General features: G+C 49.5%; 2 protein-coding genes across 2 annotated transcripts in view; one reads left to right on the forward strand and one right to left on the reverse strand.

Annotated features, from left to right (window-relative positions):
* Positions 1–19,739, forward strand: part of CFAP107 (cilia and flagella associated protein 107) — a 498,422-nt gene that overhangs the window by 177,376 nt on the left and 301,307 nt on the right. The gene's annotated exons all lie outside the window — the stretch shown is intronic.
* VPS13D (vacuolar protein sorting 13 homolog D) overlaps positions 10,377–19,739 on the reverse strand; it is a 431,274-nt gene continuing 421,911 nt past the window's right edge. The window contains exons 67-69 of the mRNA XM_082274036.1: positions 13,699–13,830; positions 11,889–12,129; positions 10,377–10,590 (exon numbers count right to left, since the gene is read on the reverse strand). Coding sequence (XP_082130162.1) covers positions 10,459–10,590; positions 11,889–12,129; positions 13,699–13,830 — 505 coding nt within the window. The 3' untranslated portion in view covers positions 10,377–10,458. The remainder of the gene's footprint in view (positions 10,591–11,888; positions 12,130–13,698; positions 13,831–19,739) is intronic.

Raw genomic sequence — 19,739 nt, forward strand, 5'->3', positions numbered from 1 at the left:
CTCTGTAGCTGCTGCCTGTTGATCTCGGGGTGTGCGGCTTTTCTTTCTGTCCTTGCTTCACTCCCCTAGATTTTCAGATAAAATATATTTTTGATAAAAGGCTACATGCATGGTGACGGTGATGTTCCTTAGTCTGGCTCTCTCGTAGGGTTTATGCTGTGCGCAATTTGGTTTATTTATTATGTTCTTGTTTGGTTTTTGGTTTTGTATAGTTATATTTAATTATTTTGTAAATATGTTATTTATTAATTTATTTATTATGGTTTTATTGTATATAAGTTGTTGTTTGTAAGATTTTTCAATAAACAAAATTAACCCCTCATAATGGGCACAGCGGGTGTACAGACCCCGGAACTCAGCACAGGGATGGTGGGAACACCTCATAATGGGCACAGCGGGTGTACAGACCCAGGAACTCAGCACAGGGATGATGGGAACCCCTCATAATAGGCACAGCAGGTGTACAGACCCAGGAACTCAGCACAGGGATGGTGGGAACACCTCATAATGGGCACAGCGGGTGTACAGACCCAGGAATTCAGCACAGGGATGGTGGGAACCCCTCATAATGGGCACAGCGGGTGTACAGACCCGGGATCTCAGCACAGGGGTGGTGGGAACACCTCATAATGGGCTTGTAGTGGGTTCTCCCTGCCCCCCACGGTGCTGGTTTAGTTTGTTGGATTCGGTCCTAGTTCTCTGACATCATCCCGTACAATGCAGGACTGGATGATGGAGGACACAGAGGACCCGCCTACAACCTGGAGCATTTGAGGGAAGAGGGGTGAGGTGGGTAGATCATATTATTTATCATTCTTTAGTCACCCTTGCAGTGGGGGGACACAAAACTGGTGTAATTACCCCCCCAGGGTTCAGCTTTAACTCTCCAGCAACATACAGACAGACCTGGCAATGTTGGTTTTGGGTGGACTGACCCTTTAAGGCGAGCGGATAGAATTGGAGAATTTTCCGTCTTCCTGGCAGAGATAATTGTTTCCATACTCCAGAGACCGCAGCCCGCCGAGCTCCTGCATCGGCTCCCCCTTGGTAACATGAAAATAGCGAGCAAATGTCTTCCCTTCCGAAAATGTGCGGGTCAGCGAGAGGACAGCGCCGAGCCTGGAACCGAATATTTATATATACAAGCTGAGGAATCAACACTCCAACCAAATATATATATACCTGATGACAGCCAATCAGGGCTTAGATTTATTTCTTATTCCCGAAGTAAGACGTTCATATTGGGAATCACATTGACTAAAAGAGCACATTCACACGGGGAATACAATGGGGTACACCCCATGGAGGGCCATGTTTACCCTCACGGTGATACACGTGTTCCAGGCAGTCCCATTCATGGCAACTGGGACACAGACACTGCATGGAGTGGACAGACACTGCATGGACAGACACTGCTCCCAGTATGACCTCGGTGTGGGTGCACGGGACAGAACGTGGACACTGTGCATCCGCATGGCTGTCAAATTGGGAGATACTGTGTCCCTATTGGCATGAATGGGACTTCCTGATTGGGGATGGGGAGGACACATGTACATCCTAGGCAGGTAAAAACTGACCCCCCCATGGGCGTACATTATTGTACACTTCAAGTGAACGAGGCCTAAAACAGGAATGAAGGGAGGCAGAGGACCAGTCGTTCCATTATGGACATACCATGCCTTGTTCTGCATCGGGGGCCGCCATCTTGGTAGAGGAGCAGAGCATTGCCCCATATATCTAAGCTGCCCACAGAATATCCAGTCATCAATGACTGGTGATCTGACGACTAGAGATCCAATGGCTGGAGATCCGATGACTGAAGATCTGATGACAAGATCCGATGACTGAAGAGCCGATGACTGAAGAGCCAATGACTGAAGAGCCAATGACTGAAGAGCCAATGACTGAAGAGCCAATGACTGAAGATCTTATGACTAGTAATCTGACGAATGGAGATCCTATGACTGGTGAACCTATAACTAGTAATCCTATTACTGGTTATCTGAGGAATGGAGATCTGATGACTGGTAAGTATTTTATCCTCTGCCCCTAGACCAAACAAGAATTTATCTCTTGATTGGGGAGCAGGGATATTTTTTTTAATTGCCTGGATTTGGACTTTAAATTTTTGTTTACGGGAACTCAGCACAGGGATGGTGGGAACTCCTCATAATGGGCACAGCAGGTGTACAGACCCGGGAACTCAGCACAGGGATAGTGGGAACTCCTCATAATGGGCACAGCGGGTGTACAGACCCGGGAACTCAGCACAGGGATGGTGGGAACTCCTCATAATGGGCACAGCGGGTGTACAGACCCGGGAACTCAGCACAGGGATGGTGGGAACTCCTCATAATGGGCACAGCGGGTGTACAGACCCGGGAACTCAGCAGTTTCTTTGCTCGTGTGCTTCCAGAAGCCAGGGGCTAGAGTTGCTTCTCTGTCTCAGGAGTGATGCAGGATCCTGGGGAGGACCCCGGCGGGGGCTCCCTAGATAGGCCTGAGACTAGGCCTCAGTCTGTAGAAGACATGGAGCTCGGCCCAAGGAGAGGTGAATCCCTGTCTACCTTTAGACGGAGGATTGTGGACAAGCTGACGCGGATTGAGAAAGAGGAGGAGAAATTGGCAGCTTTGAAAGCTGAATTTAAAATGAAAAAGTTGTTTTGTGCCAAACTGTACAGCAAGAAGAGACCGGCTCTGAGGCCTGAATTGAAGGACTTGGAGCAAGCTTTGAGGAAGCAGAAAGAGCTGGTGAGCTCTCTGAAGGAAAGTAGCGGAGCATTTAACCGGTTGCCGACCGCCGCACGACGATATACGTCGGCAGTCAGCCCCGGCCAGGCAAAGTGACGTATATATACGTCACTAGCCTGTCACTTGCTTGGGAGCCAGTAGCGGGCGAGCGCGCGCCCGCTAAGGCACGCTCCCACCCCGGCTCGTTCCCCAGCAAGTCCGTGCGTGTGACCAGCGGACCCGATGTCCGCCGGTCACTCGCCGATCGTCGGTGCAGAGGGAGAAAGGCAGGCGGCTGATGTAAACAAGCCGTCTGTCATTCTCCCCTGTGTAGAAACAGTGATCATACGGTTCTACTATGTAGGACCATTGATCACTGTTCCTACACTTCAAGCCACAGCCAATCACAGTAAGAATTACCACCCCTCCCTCTCAAATAAAGTTAACCCCTTCACTACCAGTGTCATTTTGCAGTAACAGTGCATATGTATTGCAATGATTAGTGTAGAAATGTCACTGGTAACCCCAAAAGTGTCAGTCAAGGGTCCGATCTGTCCGCCGCAATGTCGCAGTACCGCAAAAAAAAAAAAATCGCAGATCGCCGCCATTACGCCTTAAAAAAAAGAACACCAAAAATTACAAAAATCTTTCCCGTAGTTAGTAAACGCAATAACTTTTGCGCAAACCAATCAAAATACACTTTTTGCGATTTTTTTTACCAAACATATGTAGCAGAAAACAAATTGGCCAAAAATGTTAAAAAATTTAGATTTTTACATTTTTTTGGGGGAATTTCATATAAAAAAATGTGAAAAATATTGTTGTTTTTGCAAAATTTACGCTCTTTTTTTGTTTATAGCGCAAAAAGTAAAAATCGCACAGGTGATCAAATACCACCAAAAGAAATCTCTGTTTGTGGGAAAAAAAGGACGTCAAATTAATTTAGGTACAGCGTCACACGACCGTGCAATTGTCCGTCAAAGTCACGCAGTAAAAAATCGCTAAAAACACCCTGGTCAGGAAGGGGGTAAAATCTTCCGGGGCTTAAGTGGTTAAGGAGAAATACAGGAACGAGGAACGTTTCAGCCGTATGAGGAGAGGAGCCGTTTGCAGCACGGAGAGTGATCCAGTCAGCGAGGACATTCAGGTACCGACAGAGTCAGCAGAGAGAGAGAAAGTGGGCCCGGAGGATGAGCCCAGCTCTTCAACACCTCAAACATCTGCTGAGCCCCCAATGGTGGAGGCCTCTGTCTCCCTCCCTCTGCAGCAGCAATGTGGAACATCTGAGCAGGAGGTTGAGGGGGGTACTGGCATCAGGGGCGTAACTACAGGGGTTGCAATCGCTACCGGGCCCCATGCTCCAGGGGGCCCGGTAGCAAACCAGTGGGTGAACTTCCAGGATCGCAAAGGTCACACTTGCAACCGGACCCTGGCATTGCACCACTGTGGGGAGGCCCCAAGATTGCAGGAAGGGGGCCCACAAGGTTGCAGGAAGGGGGCCCACTGCAGAACTTGTGAAAGAATCCTGCTGCGGGACCGTAATAAAAGGCCATGCAACAAGTGTAAAGAGCCCCAGGATTAGTGGGAAGAGCCCTGGGCTTGAAGGTAAGGGCCCCGGCCAGGGGTCTGGGGGGCCCTTCATGGTTTCTTGCATCAGGGCCCTGAAGGTTCTAGTTACGCCTCTGAATGGCATGTTGGAGTTCGTCGCTGAGCTGGAATCCCCTCTGGATGGAAGAAAGTTCCATTTTTCTGCAGATTCCTCAGATGAGGAGATGGATACCGTTCCTCGCCCTGTGAAAGAGAGACCTGTGGAGAGAGGAAGATTTACCATAAAGTCTAAAACAACCAGGAGAAAGTTTGATCCCACCATCAGCCATCACACAGGAGAGGTAACACAGCAAGCAGGTACAGTGTGTGTGCAAGGTGGTGATATTTTAATGACAATGTGCTTGCTGAGAGTTGTAGTACCCAGTCAGCCCAGACCCATAGCCAATGTGCAGCATTCAGCAACCTGACGCACCTGCTGAAAAAAACTTTGTAAGTAAATGTAATTGGTGGGAAATCTGAAAATAACATTAAGCTTTTGGTTGAAGAGTCTGCAAAGAGGAGCACCACGGACATTGCAGAGGCTTTGCCTGGACCAGATAAAGTGGCTGTTCCTGAGAATGGTGGATGAGATGCTGGGAGCAGTAGTGATGCAGCTGTCTGGGAGTCTGCAGTAGACAAGACTGTGATTGAACCCAGGAAAGCAGCTGGGTGCTCAGAGCAGGGAGAGGGGGTGGGTCTTGTCTCTGCGGATACAAAGACTGCATTGGTTGTTTAAGGCTCCTTGTCAGCAGGTGTGGTTGTCTAAAGATAATGCTGTAATTGCTGGTGGTGTGTCTGGGAGGAAAACATATGCTGGTGCTGCTGCAGGATCTGGGAGGAGGAACAAGCAGGGAAGGAGCATGGAAATGTTTTATCTTCCTCACTATTTAAAAGGAGGAATGTTGTGCAGCTTAGATGGGAGGGTGAGAGTATTCCTCCATAAAAAAACAACCCATTCAGCTAAAAATAGAAACAAAAGGTAAAACAGTTGTGATCCCAGCTGCATAGAGAGCTGGGGGAGGACAAACAGCAATACACTAATCTTCCCAATGACGTCATGTGACTTCAAGTGGTTGTAGCTGGATGATATGGAGCCGCATTTTAGAGCCCACAGTTGGCTCTCTTGTACTAGTAATCAGGGAGGCTAACTAGTCACTCAGTTGCTATTACCCCCTCCCTCCAACTGCCCCCCCTTCCTCCCTCCCACTGCTCCTCCCCGTCCCTCCCACTGCCTCCCCCCCCTCCCTCCCATCCCACTGGGAGACCTGAGCTATAAGCCAGCATGTCCACCGGCTAGCCGGAGACCCAAACAAAGCAGGAATCAGCTTCAGTCGGATCTCTGCTATAGCAACCCAGAGGCGATGTCATGACATCACTTCCAATTTTCCTGGGATGTCAACGGCGGTTCTTGGTCACCTCCCTGACTAAGGCCCTCCTCCCCCGATCGCTCAGTTTGGCCGGGCGGCCCGCTCTAGGAAGAGTCCTGGTGGTTCCAAACATCTTCCATTTACAGATGATGGAGGCCACTGTGGTCATTGGGACCTTCAATGCTGCAGAAATATTTCTGTACCCTTCCCCCGATCTGTGCCTCCATACAATCCTGTCTCCGAGGTCTACAGACAATTCCTTGGACTTCATGGCTTGGTTTGTGCTCTGACATGCACTGTTACCTGTGGAACCTTATATAGACAGGTGTGTGCCTTTCCAAATCATGTCCAATCAACTGAATTTACCACAGGTGGACTCCAATCAAGTTGTAGAAACATCTCAAGGATGATCAGTGGAAACAGGAGGCACCTGAGCTCAATTCTGAGTGTCATGGCAAAGGGGGTGAATACTTATGTACATGGGATTTTTTTCCTTTTTTATTTTTAATAAATTTGCAAATATTTCACACAAACTTCTCTCACGTTGTCATTATGGGGGAGGGGTTTGTAGAATTTGGAGGAAAATAATGAATGGAATCCATGTTGGAATAAGGCTGTAATATAAAATGTGGAAGAAGTGAAGCGCTGTGAGTACTCTCCGGATGCTCTGTATACACACAGTATATAGCGCTGTATACACACAGTATATAGCGCTGTATACACACAGTCATAGTACATGGCAGTGAGAATAATGAGGTGAAGACGCAATGTAGGGAAAGATGAGGCGGACGCGGCGTTTCCCATCCTCCAATGTATTTACATCGACCACAGATATACAATTTGTACAAAGTTAGCAAAATAAAGGTCTTTCTTGGAAATGGATACAGCTGTAAATGTATAGATATTTATAATTATACATCGTATTACTAACCCGTCATATAAATTACCCCGAAGTCAATATCCTAGAGTGTCAGCAGTGCGTCTCACATCACAATACCGGACAGGAGAAATATACAGATATATAGAATATATGAAACCCTATGAGGACAGATATATATGTTCCAGATTCTTCCATCTCTATGGAGGGAGGCAGATTCCTGATCTCTGCATTCTCTGGGGACTCCGGAAGGAGGCAGGTTCCCGATCTCTGCACTCTCTCCGGGACTCCGGGAAGGAGGCAGATTCCTGATCTCTGCACTCTCTCCGGGGACTCCAGAAGGAGGCAGATTCCTGATCTCTGCACTCTCTCCGGGGACTTCAGAAGGAGGCAGATTCCTGATCTCTGCACTCTCCGGGGACTCCAGAAGGAGGCAGATTCCTGATCTCTGCACTCTCTCTGGGACTCCGGGAAGGAGGCAGATTCCCGATCTCTGCACTCTCTCCAGGGACTCCAGAAGGAGGCAGATTCCTGATCTCTGCCCTCTCCGAGGACTCCGGGAAGGAGGCAGATTCCTGATCTCTGCACTCTCTCCAGGGACTCCAGAAGGAGGCAGATTCCCGATCTCTGCACTCTCTCCAGGGACTCTGGGAAGGAGGCAGATTCCCAATCTCTGCACTCTCTCCAGGGACTCTGGGAAGGAGGCAGATTCCCAATCTCTGCACTCTCTCCGGGGACTCCGGGAAGGAGGCAGATTCCTGATCTCTGCCCTCTCCGGGGACTCCAGAAGGAGGCAGATTCCTGATCTCTGCCCTCTCCGGGGACTCCAGAAGGAGGCAGATTCCTGATCTCTGCCCTCTCCGGGGACTCCAGAAGGAGGCAGGTTCCCGATCTCTGCACTCTCTCCGGGACTCCGGGAAGGAGGCAGATTCTCGATCTCTGCACTCTCTCCGGGACTCCGGGAAGGAGGCAGATTCTCGATCTCTGCACTCTCTCCGGGACTCCGGGAAGGAGACAGGTTCCCGATCTCTGCACTCTCTCCAGGGACTCCGGAAGGAGGCAGATTCCCGATCTCTGCACTCTCTCCGGGGACTCCAGAAGGAGGCAGATTCCTGATCTCTGCACTCTCTCCGGGGACACCAGAAGGAGGCAGATTCCTGATCTCTGCACTCTCTCCAGGGACTCCAGAAGGAGGCAGATTCCTGATCTCTGCCTTCTCCGGGGACTCCAGAAGGAGGCAGATTCCCGATCTCTGTGCTCTCTCTGGGGACTCCGGAAGGAGGCAGATTCTCAATCTCTGCACTCTTTCCGGGGACTCCAGAAGGAGGCAGATTCCCGATCTCTGCACTCTCTCCAGGGACTCCGGAAGGAGGCAGATTCCCGATCTCTGCACTCTCTCCGGGGACTCAGGAAGGAGGGAGATTCCCGATCTCTGCAGTCTCTCTGGGGACTCCGGGAAGGAGGCAGATTCCCGATCTCTGCACTCTCTCTGGGACTCCGGGAAGGAGGCAGATTCCCGATCTCTGCACTCTCTCCAGGACTCCGGAGGGAGGCAGAATCCCGATCTCTGCACTCTCTCTGGGGACTCCGGGAAGGAGGCAGATTTCCCCATCTCTGCACTCTCTCCAGGACTCCAGAAGGAGGCAGATTCCCGATCTCTGCACTCTCTCCAGGACTCCGGGAAGGAGGCAGATTCCTGATCTCTGCACTCTCTCTGGGGACTCCGGGAAGGAGGCAGATTCCCGATCTCTGCACTCTCTCTGGGGACTCCGGGAAGGAGGCAGATTCCAGATATCTGCACTCTCTCTGGGGACTCCGGGAAGGAGGCAGATTCCAGATATCTGCACTCTCTCCGGAGGGAGGCAGATTCCCGATCTCTGCACTCTCCTCTGGGGACTCCAGAAAGGAGGCAGATTCCCGATCTCTGCACTCTCTCCAGGACTCCGGGAAGAAGGCAGATTCTCGATCTCTGCACTCTCTCTGGGGACTCCGGGAAGGAGGCAGATTCCCGATCTCTGCACTCTCTCCGGGTCTCCAGGAATGAGACAGATTCCCGATCTCTGCACTCTCTCTGGGACGAAGGCAGATTCCCGATCTCTGCACTCTCTCCGGGGACTCTGGGAAGGAGGCAGATTCCCAATCTCTGCACTCTCTCCGGGACTCCAGGAAGGAGGCAGATTCCCCATCTCTGCACTCTCTCCGGGACTCCGGGAAGGAGGCAGATTCCCCATCTCTGCACTCTCTCCGGGACTCCAGGAAGGAGGCAGATTCCTGATCTCTGCACTCTCTCTGGGACTCCAGGAAGGAGGCAGATTCCCAATCTCTGCACTCTCTCCGGGACTCCAGAAGGAGGCAGATTCCCGATCTCTGCACTCTCTCCGGGGACTCCAGAAGGAGGCAGATTCCCGATCTCTGCACTCTCTCTGGGGACTCCAGAAGGAGGCAGATTCCCGATCTCTGCACTCTCTCTGGGGACTCCAGGAAGGAGGCAGATTCTCGATATCTGCACTCTGTCCGGGACTCTGGATGGAGGCAGATTCCCGATCTCTGCACTCTCTCTGGGGACTCCGGGAAGGAGGCAGATTCCCGATCTCTGCACTCTCTCCAGGACTCCAGAAGGAGGCAGATTCCCGATCTCTGCACTCTCTCTGGGGACTCCGGGAAGGAGGCAGATTCCAGATATCTGCACTCTCTCCGGAGGGAGGCAGATTCCCGATCTCTGCACTCTCCTCTGGGGACTCCAGAAAGGAGGCAGATTCCCGATCTCTGCATTCTCTCCAGGACTCCGGGAAGAAGGCAGATTCTCGATCTCTGCACTCTCTCTGGGGACTCTGGGAAGGAGGCAGATTCCCGATCTCTGCACTCTCTCCGGGTCTCCAGGAATGAGACAGATTCCCGATCTCTGCACTCTCTCCGGGACGAAGGCAGATTCCCGATCTCTGCACTCTCTCCGGGGACTCTGGGAAGGAGGCAGATTCCCAATCTCTGCACTCTCTCCAGGGACTCCAGAAGGAGGCAGATTCTCAATCTCTGCACTCTCTCCGGGACTCCAGGAAGGAGGCAGATTCCCGATCTCTGCACTCTCTCCGGGGACTCCAGAAGGAGGCAGATTCCCGATCTCTGCACTCTCTCTGGGGACTCCAGAAGGAGGCAGATTCCCCATCTCTGCACTCTCTCCGGGACTCCAGGAAGGAGGCAGATTCCCCATCTCTGCACTCTCTCCGGGACTCCGGGAAGGAGGCAGATTCCCCATCTCTGCACTCTCTCCGGGACTCCAGGAAGGAGGCAGATTCCCCATCTCTGCACTCTCTCCGGGACTCCAGGAAGGAGGCAGATTCCCCATCTCTGCACTCTCTCCGGGACTCCGGGAAGGAGGCAGATTCCCCATCTCTGCACTCTCTCCGGGACTCCAGGAAGGAGGCAGATTCCCCATCTCTGCACTCTCTCCGGGACTCCAGGAAGGAGGCAGATTCCCAATCTCTGCACTCTCTCCGGGACTCCAGAAGGAGGCAGATTCCTGAACTCTGCACTCTCTCCGGGGACTCCAGAAGGAGGCAGATTCCCGATCTCTGCACTCTCTCTGGGGACTCCAGAAGGAGGCAGATTCCCGATCTCTGCACTCTCTCTGGGGACTCCAGGAAGGAGGCAGATTCCCGATCTCTGCACTCTCTCTGGGGACTCCAGAAGGAGGCAGATTCCCGATCTCTGCACTCTCTCTGGGGACTCCAGGAAGGAGGCAGATTCCCGATCTCTGCACTCTCTCTGGGGACTCCAGAAGGAGGCAGATTCCCGATCTCTGCACTCTCTCTGGGGACTCCAGGAAGGAGGCAGATTCCCAATCTCTGCACTCTCTCTGGGACTCTGGATGGAGGAGACACTCAGTGGAAAATCTGTGCTTTATGAATTCAGGTCCAGACCGTCCGGCTCTTCCGTCTGCCGCAACATCAGCTGCTGCTCATAATAAAGACTTTTCGCATAATTGATTTCTTGAGATATTTTCACGGCGAGGCTCTCGGACTTCACATGGACCTGAAGGAAGAAGAAGGGAGAAAGGAGACTGTGTGAGAAGCAGGGTGTGGATGGGACGCTCCCCTCCCCGTTATATACAGAACTTTCTCTGGCTCATCACCACTATCACTTGTAATCAGAGGAGTCTGGCTTCTGTGTTTACAGGTGACAACAATCTGATCTCCTGAGTGGCTCCCACTAAGTGCAGTGGAGGGGGGTGGTTGCATGCAGAGGTCAGAGCTGAAGAGGGGTGAAAGTGTGGATGGGGGGGGGGTGCAGAGGTAAGCAGCCGCGGAAGAAGGCTGAACTCTGCACTCTGTACATAGCACTTCCTTGATCTTGGCACGTAGCGCACCCCTGAACTCTGCACTCTGCATGTAGCGCACCCCTGAACTCTGCATGTAGCGCACCCCTGAACTCTGCGTGTAGCACACCCCTGAACTCTGCGTGTAGCACACCCCTGAACTCTGCGTGTAGCACACCCCTGAACTCTGTGCGTAGCACATCCCTAAACTCTTCACGTAGAGCACCTCTGAACCCCTGAACTCTGCACGTAGCGCACCCCTAAACTCGGAACCCCTGAGCTCTGCATGTAGCGCACCCCTGTACTCTGAACCCCTGAGCTCTGCATGTAGCGCACCCCTGAACTTTGAACCCCTGAGCTCTGCATGTAGCGCACCCCTGAACTCTGAACCCCTGAACTCTGCACTTAGTGCACTCCTGAACTCTGAACCCCTGAGCTCTGCATGTAGCGCACTCCTGAACTCTGAACCCCTGAGCTCTGCATGTAGCGCACCCCTGAACTCTGAACCCTGCAATTAGCACACCCCTGAACTCTGAGCCCCTGAACTCTGTGTGTAGCGCACCCCTGAACTCTGCGCGTAGCGCATCCCTGAACTCTGAACCTCTGAGCTCTGCATGTAGCGCACCCCTGAACTCTGAACCCCTGAACTCTGTGTGTAGCGCACCCCTGAACGCAAAGGTTGAAGAAGGTTGTAAAGGGTTAAAGAGTCTGGTTGTATGCACAGTTGTCACTACAAAGACCAGCAGAAGAAGCTGTAACAAAGACCATCACATCGCACGGTGTGGACTACGTTTGTTATCCTGGAAATTTTATTTAAGGGGGGGGGGGGGGAGCAAGAAATTAAATTTTAAATTCTGCTTTAAAACAAAGCAGACCCCAGCCATGACTTTGCACACAAGTTCTGTAGAGAGACCATAGAAACCTGTACTGTGCGTTTATATTTCCCTGAATAGAAGATGTCAGAGGTCCCCATTGGCTGAAGACTAGATGACAGAAGATGGCGATGAGCACCTACCATTGGTTTTTGGTGGGACGGTCCTGGTATGGCGATCCCGCTACTTGTAGATTCTGCCTTCTTGGTTAGCTGGACGTAGATTTTCCCGTGATCTTTGGAGACAAGGCAATGGTACAAATCATCGTACTTTATTTCTAGGAAGATGGCGTCCCGGTCCACATACTCCCCCCACTTCAGGAAGTACGCCGTTTTCGAGGAGATCAGAACGCAGTAACTGTCTATGTGTTCAACAGCAATAAAGCTGGGAAAAGACAAAGGGAGAGGAAAATGGAACGTTTACAATGAAGAGACTTTCAGGTATCTTTACTACAGAAAATCAAAGCTTGACTTCCACAGACAGGAAAGGGTGGCTATAAACCGCTATTGGACAATTCCATCATCGCAGGCCATGTTAGTCCAAACTTTCCATTATTTTTTGACTCTTGCCAGTCATTCTATACTATATGTTCAAAGGTTTGTGGACACCTGACCATGACACCTACTGTATATGAGATTACCCATCATCCCATTCTAAAAGCACGGTCATTAATATGGAGTTGTACCTTCCCCCCATTCCCATTAATATGGAGTTGTACCTTCCCCCCCATTCCCATTAATATGGAGTTGTACCTTCCCCCCCATTCCCATTAATATGGAGTTCCCCCCATTCCCATTAATATGGAGTTGTACCTTCCCCCCATTCCCATTAATATGGAGTTCCCCCCATTCCCATTAATATGGAGTTGTACCTTCCCCCCATTCCCATGAATATGGAGTTGTACCTTCCCCCCCATTCCCATTAATATGGAGTTGTACCTTCCCCCCATTCCCATGAATATGGAGTTGTACCTTCCCCCCCATTCCCATTAATATGGAGTTGTACCTTCCCCCCATTCCCATGAATATGGAGTTGTACCTTCCCCCCCATTCCCATTAATATGGAGTTGTACCTTCCCCCCATTCCCATGAATATGGAGTTGTACCTTCCCCCCCATTCCCATTAATATGGAGTTGTACCTTCCCCCCATTCCCATGAATATGGAGTTGTACCTTCCCCCCATTCCCATTAATATGGAGTTGTACCTTCCCCCCATTCCCATGAATATGGATCCCCCTTTGCAGCTTTGATAATCCTCCATGCTTTTTCGAAGGCTTTCCACAAGATCTGTGAGGTCAGGTACTCATGTTGCCCCGAGAAGACCTGGCTCACCATCAACATTCCATTTCATCCCAAAGGTGATCAGTAGAGATGAGGTCAGGGCTCTGTGCAGGACACTGGAGTTCCCCCACACTAAACTCATCAAACTGCCTTTATGCAGTTGCCCCCTCCCCCACATTTGTGGATTTACCATCCTTCACTCCTCTAGGAAGACTTTCTCCCATTTTTGGCGTGTCTGTGGGAATTTGTGCCCATTTGTGAGGTCAGGTACTGACTGCATTCCAATTCATCCCAAAGGTGATCAGTAGGGATGAGGTCAGGGCTCTGTGCAGGACACTCGATTTCCTTCATGTATTTATGGAGCTGGCAAAGCACCCAACTGGTACCGATGTTCTACCTGAAATGGTGGACCAGAAGTCTGTTGAAGATTAGTGACTTGGCAGAAAAGCTTATGGTTTATTGTATAAAATATTTATTAATCATGAACAATCCACTGGATCCTCTGATTGGCCATCACACCGCAACTGATTGGAAGACTTCCAATAACCCGTCCAGTGCACCTGGCAAGCAAGGCCCCCCGCCAGGTCAGACATTAGTAAAAATCTACTCACAGGACAGGGGGGGTGGGGGTAGGTTAGACGACTTTACAAAGCTCTGATCACCAACACTTACAACTCATCCTGGATGTTGTCTGTCAGTCGGAAGAGTTGTTCTTGTCCCTCAGCCTGGATATCGGAGTATCTGGGAAGAAGTCCTTGAGGACTGGTGCAGCACCGCGGTCTCCTCACCCTCTGAACCTGCATCCTAGAAGGAATCGAGAGAAGCAATTCGATCATTAAAACTCCTCCAAACACAACAATTTATTGTCAGCTCTTCTGCTTTCATAGCAAAATATACTGCATGGAGTAAGAAGAGTCCATCACTGCCATTCACCCGGGAAACCAAGGAACAGAGATAAAACCAAATATAGTCATAGAGTCAGTATTCCCGAGCATTTATATACCATACAGTACCTGAGTATTTATATACCCAAGCAGATCTATACCCGAGTATTTATATACCCGAGCAGATCTATACCTGAGTATTCATAGACCCGAGCAGATCTATACCTGAGTATTCATAGACCCGAGCAGATCTATACCTGAGTATTCATAGACCCAAGCAGATCTATACCTGAGTATTCATAGATCCGAGCAGATCTATACCTGAGTATTCATAGACCCGAGCAGATCTATACCTGAGTATTCATAGACCCGAGCAGATCTATACCTGAGTATTCATAGACCCGAGCAGATCTATACCTGAGTATTCATAGACCCAAGCAGATCTATACCTGAGTATTCATAGACCCGAGCAGATCTATACCTGAGTATTCATAGACCCGAGCAGATCTATACCTGAGTATTAATAGACCCGAGCAGATCTATACCTGAGTATTCATAGACCCGAGCAGATCTATACCTGAGTATTCATAGACCCGAGTAGATCTATACCTGAGTATTCATAGACCCGAGCAGATCTATACCTGAGTATTCATAGATCCGAGCAGATCTATACCTGAGTATTCATAGACCCGAGCAGATCTATACCTGAGTATTCATAGACCCGAGCAGATCTATACCTGAGTATTCATAGACCCGAGCAGATCTATACCTGAGTATTCATAGACCCGAGCAGATCTATACCTGAGTATTCATAGACCCAAGCAGATCTATACCTGAGTATTCATAGACCCGAGCAGATCTATACCTGAGTATTCATAGACCCAAGCAGATCTATACCTGAGTATTCATAGACCCGAGCAGATCTATACCTGAGTATTCATAGACCCGAGCAGATCTATACCTGAGTATTAATAGACCCGAGCAGATCTATACCTGAGTATTCATAGACCCGAGCAGATCTATACCTGAGTATTCATAGACCCGAGTAGATCTATACCTGAGTATTCATAGACCCGAGCAGATCTATGTCTGAGTATTAATAGACCCAAGCAGATCTATACCGGAGTATTCATAGACCCGAGCAGATCTATGTCTGAGTATTAATAGACCCGAGCAGATCTATACCCGAGTATTCATAGACCCGAGTAGATCTATACCTGAGTATTCATAGACCCAAGCAGATCTATACCTGAGTATTCATAGACCCAAGCAGATCTATACCTGAGTATTTATATACCCGAGCAGATCTATACCTGAGTATTCATAGACCTAAGCATATACATACCTGGCCATAGCTATACCGAAGAACCGGAACATTTATACATGAAAAGCATTTCCAAGCCCGTAGGTTATCGGAGTCTCCAGCACTCACTGAAGGAAGGTGAACTGCCAAATATCACAGGAGGAGGCTAAACCCTGACAGCCCCATCATAGATATATATATATATATATATATATATATATATATATATATATATAGAGACCTTCTCCAGCTTTCCTCATCTATATTCCCCTGCGGCCGGCAAAGTGCATTTCTATCCGGCCGGCTTCCTGGCTGTGTGCTCTGAACGCGTGTTTTCCATCACATTGACAGGAGATAAATATCTTATACATGTGAATGGGAGGACAGTGGGGTGGATATATCAGGTACCCAGGCTAAATATTAACTAATACTACATCTACTCTATATTAATTCCAGCTATGGATGTTTTTACATACTTCCATTGGACGGAATATGTACAGAATATATCAGGGATTCTCAGCCTTTTTCCAGTCAAGGCACACATAGTGCAGAGTTCAGGGGTGCGTTACATACATAGCGCAGAGCTCAGGGGTGTGTTACATACATAGTGCAGAGCTCAGGGGTGTGCTACATACATAGTGCAGAGCTCAGGGGTGCACTACATACAGAGTGCAGAGCTCAGGGGTGCGCTACATACATAGTGCAGAGCTCAGGGGTGCGCTACATACATAGTGCAGAGCTCAGGGGTGCGCTACATACATAGTGCAGAGCTCAGGGGTGCGCTACATACATAGTGCAGAGCTCAGGGGTGCGCTACATACAGAGTGCAGAGCTCAGGGGTGCGCTACATACATAGTGCAGAGCTCAGGGGTGCGCTACATACATAGTGCAGAGCTCAGGGGTGCGCTACATACATAGTGCAGAGCTCAGGGGTGCACTACATACAGAGTGCAGAGCTCAGGGGTGCACTACATACATAGTGCAGAGCTCAGGGGTGCACTACATACAGAGTGCAGAGCTCAGGGGTGCACTACATACAGAGTGCAGAGCTCAGGGGTGCACTACATACATAGTGCAGAGCTCAGGGGTGCACTACATACAGAGTGCAGAGTTCAGGGGTGTGCTACATACAGTGTGCAGAGTTCAGGGGTGTGCTACATACAGAGGTCAGGGGTGCACTACATACAGTGTGCAGAGTTCAGGGGTGCGCTACATACTGACTTCAGGGGTGCGCTACATACACAATGCAGAGGTCAGCCTTCTTCCACAGCCCCTTACCTCTGCATTCCCATCTATTCGTCACTTTCATCCCTCTTCAGTCTTGGCCTCTACATGCATCCCCCCTTTCCCTACCTCCATCTTTCCCCCCTCCTCTAAAGCTCCATCATCTCAAGTCTTACTCTTGTTGCTGTGTTAACCTGAAGCACCGAGCCGGCTCTAGTACCATCCCTCACACTACAGGTGGCTCCTCCTCTCCCACTTGCAGGGAGATCATCCAGTGGGGGTGTCAGCATCTGCAATGCCCCCCGGGGACCTGCATCTCCCTTGTCCCCATCCTGCACTCAGAGGGAGCCGCTCAGGAGATCAGATCTGTGGGAGCTGCTGGGAGGCAAGCACAGAACACAGAAGCCGAACCTCTGTGTTTTCAAGTGATAGTGGTAAGCGGGGAGCAGAGGGCCTGAGCCAGAGGTGGGGGAGCTGAGTCCCACCAAGTTCCAGCTGAAAAAAAGCCCTGCCGCTACTACAGCACTACTACAGTGATCTCCACTTTCTTCCTGGTGCTGAGCCGAGCGTCTGCCCTGCTGCATTGTGAACTGAAGGGGTCGGCTGATTGGCTGAGAATGCATTGGATTTTCTCAACAAATGCAAAGCATTCTCTGATTGGATGGGCCAGAATGATGTAACCCCCGCATGTGCACGCATAAAACCGAAGAGTGCAAAATCTGGTGCAGCTGCTGTGTATAGTAGCCAATCAGCTTCTATGGTGTTAGTCCTGAAAAGGTGAACCTACACCTTACAGGAGGACAGGTGACCTCAACTGTTCTGGTCACACCTTCCTTTCTGGTTTTCTTGGAAAGAGAGTTGCAGTTGTAGAGGTCACTTGTGGCTGCACCTTATGGTGAAATATGGTTTTGACGGGACCAGCTTCCCTTCCTCAAGCCTAGGCCAGGATGACATCACCTCGTTCCACCTTACCCCTCCCCCAGCCTCCTGGGACACACCCCTGGTATGACCAATCTCTCTGCAAAGCCTAGCACATGTGCACTGGGGGGCCGGCTGTGATTCATTGGGAAGTTAGAGCCGGATCCTGAATTCATCATAAGATAAGAATCAGCTGCAGAAAGGCAGCGCTGGACTCCATGGGCTGGTAAGGACCGGCTTTATAAAAGTCACCAAATGCAGTATCTGTAGACTCAAAATTTTCAAATACTGAGTGAATTTCCTCTTTAAAGAGAATTTTTAGATTTAGATTTAAACTGGCAATAACCACCATGAAAAATAACATACAGTTAGCAATGTGTAATACAGTTAACATATGAAGGAAAGAGTCTGGCAAACATAACAGAAGAAAGAAAAAGAAAAGACCCAAGAATAACAGGTCAGTGGCTCTTGTCGTGAGCTGGACCGGGCGCCGCCCCGCCCCGCCCCCTCCAGCTCCCCCAGGGGAACACACTGTGCTATGAGGGAGGGAGCGACCACCCTATCTCCAACCCACTAAACAGTTTATATGCATAGAAAAGCTGCTCATCCAAAATAGATGGCACTAAATCACCGACCAGGCAAATTCTACAATAATCACAACAGGTGGTAGCAGAGGGCATTAACAGCCCGAGGTAATCATATCAGCCTAAGTCACTGTGTGATAAGAGGAGAAAGAGACAGAAAAGAAGAAGGGAGAGGAGTAGAAGAAAGGAAAGAGGAAGAGTTAAAAGGTTGGTGTCCAGGCCCACTAAAGGAGGGCTCAGGCAGCCCCCACGGGCCACCCTGCCGCCCCTCTAGGGAGAGTGGTCTCCTTCATCCGGAACCCGCCAAGTATCGCACCCAGGGGTCCCACGTTTTTTCGAAGATAAAGAGAATTTTTAAAGGCCAGAACTTTAATTTATGGGTAATAGTTTTGGACAAAATTGGGAACTTCTGCCAAGTTTTTATTCCTCTTGGTCTGCCTGCTGTCAAACTTCATAGCTGCCTGTGTCCCCATTGAGGAGAAGACTTTTATTTCCTACTTTGGTGACCACACTAATCAATAAAAAAAAAAACCTGAGAGTGGCTACAAACCTTTCCCATTCCATTTAAAATGAAACTAGCAAAAATAAATTTTGGCTGGAGCCGGCACATATGACCACAGCCAAAATGTGGTCTCTGTTTAGCTAATGCTGAAGTGGACACATTTCATTCTTCTGAGGATAGGTCTGTTAAAAACTACAACAAGCCATGGAGCCAAGCTATAAAACCAAATCCATCTGACACTTATTCAGTTGAATGGTTTCCATCACTGGCGTCTCCATATGAAAATGACATCCATCTAGTGGGAAATCAGGAACAAAGGGGGGCCATGGATTATTTTCATTGAAATCCACCTCTCTGGCTTGCACCACGTTACCAGTTTAGGAGAAAATGCAATAAAATATCCGTCTGCATATGGATTCCAGTTCTCCGATCTCCAGGAACGTTTAGTTCTAAGTAAAAAGGAATGTATACAGAGGAAGTGGGGAGAGGGGGAACGGCACTCAGAACAAAGATGCTTCTGTCGCCGGCAACACGGGTAGCAGAACATTGACTGCGGTAATAGAGTCCGTCCAGCGTCATGAGGATTTTCACCTCAACCATTCCGTCCAAGTGTTAGAATGAACAGTATGGACAAGCAGTCCTTCAAGGCTTGCCAGACGGCTCTGTTTGGTCTGGATGGCAGTCACATTCCTCTCAACTCGCTGGATTTTTTTATAACTACAGTCTGTTCCACTGTCTCAAGTTTCTTTCTGTAAATAATAAGAACCTCTTATGAATCTGAAAAGCAGAGCAAAGCCTGGTGAGGCCCACATCTGTGTTACATTAAAACGTGCACTCAATAGGTTTTTTTATTCTTTTTTAATGAGTACACAAAGGCAATACAAGACAGAAAAGCCCCAATGTCTCCCAGTCACAGCAGGGAGGAGTGCGGCTCGAGGAAGAGACAAAAGGAACCGCGGCCGGTGTCAGAAAGTTCAAGTGTGAGCAAAGGTCCTCAGTGTGAAAGGAAAATATAGAGGCTTCAATCTGGGACATCCCACCCCAGGAGAGAAGACCATAGAGCAGGTACTAAGGTCACCAAAGATCACCAGACTGAGTTCAGCTCCTCAGTGTGAAGGAATGATATAGAGGCTTTTATCGAAGGCATACCATTCCAAGAGAGAAGATCATACAGAAGGTACTAAGCTGACCAAAGATGGCCAGATTAAGTTCAGCTCCTCAATGTGAAAAAATAATATTGGAGGTCTGTATATAGGGCATCCCATTCCAAGAGAAAAGAACATACAAAGTTGACCCAA

Source organism: Pelophylax lessonae (genome assembly GCF_965119305.1).
Source record: "Pelophylax lessonae genome assembly, chromosome: 12".
NCBI lineage: Eukaryota > Metazoa > Chordata > Amphibia > Anura > Ranidae > Pelophylax > Pelophylax lessonae.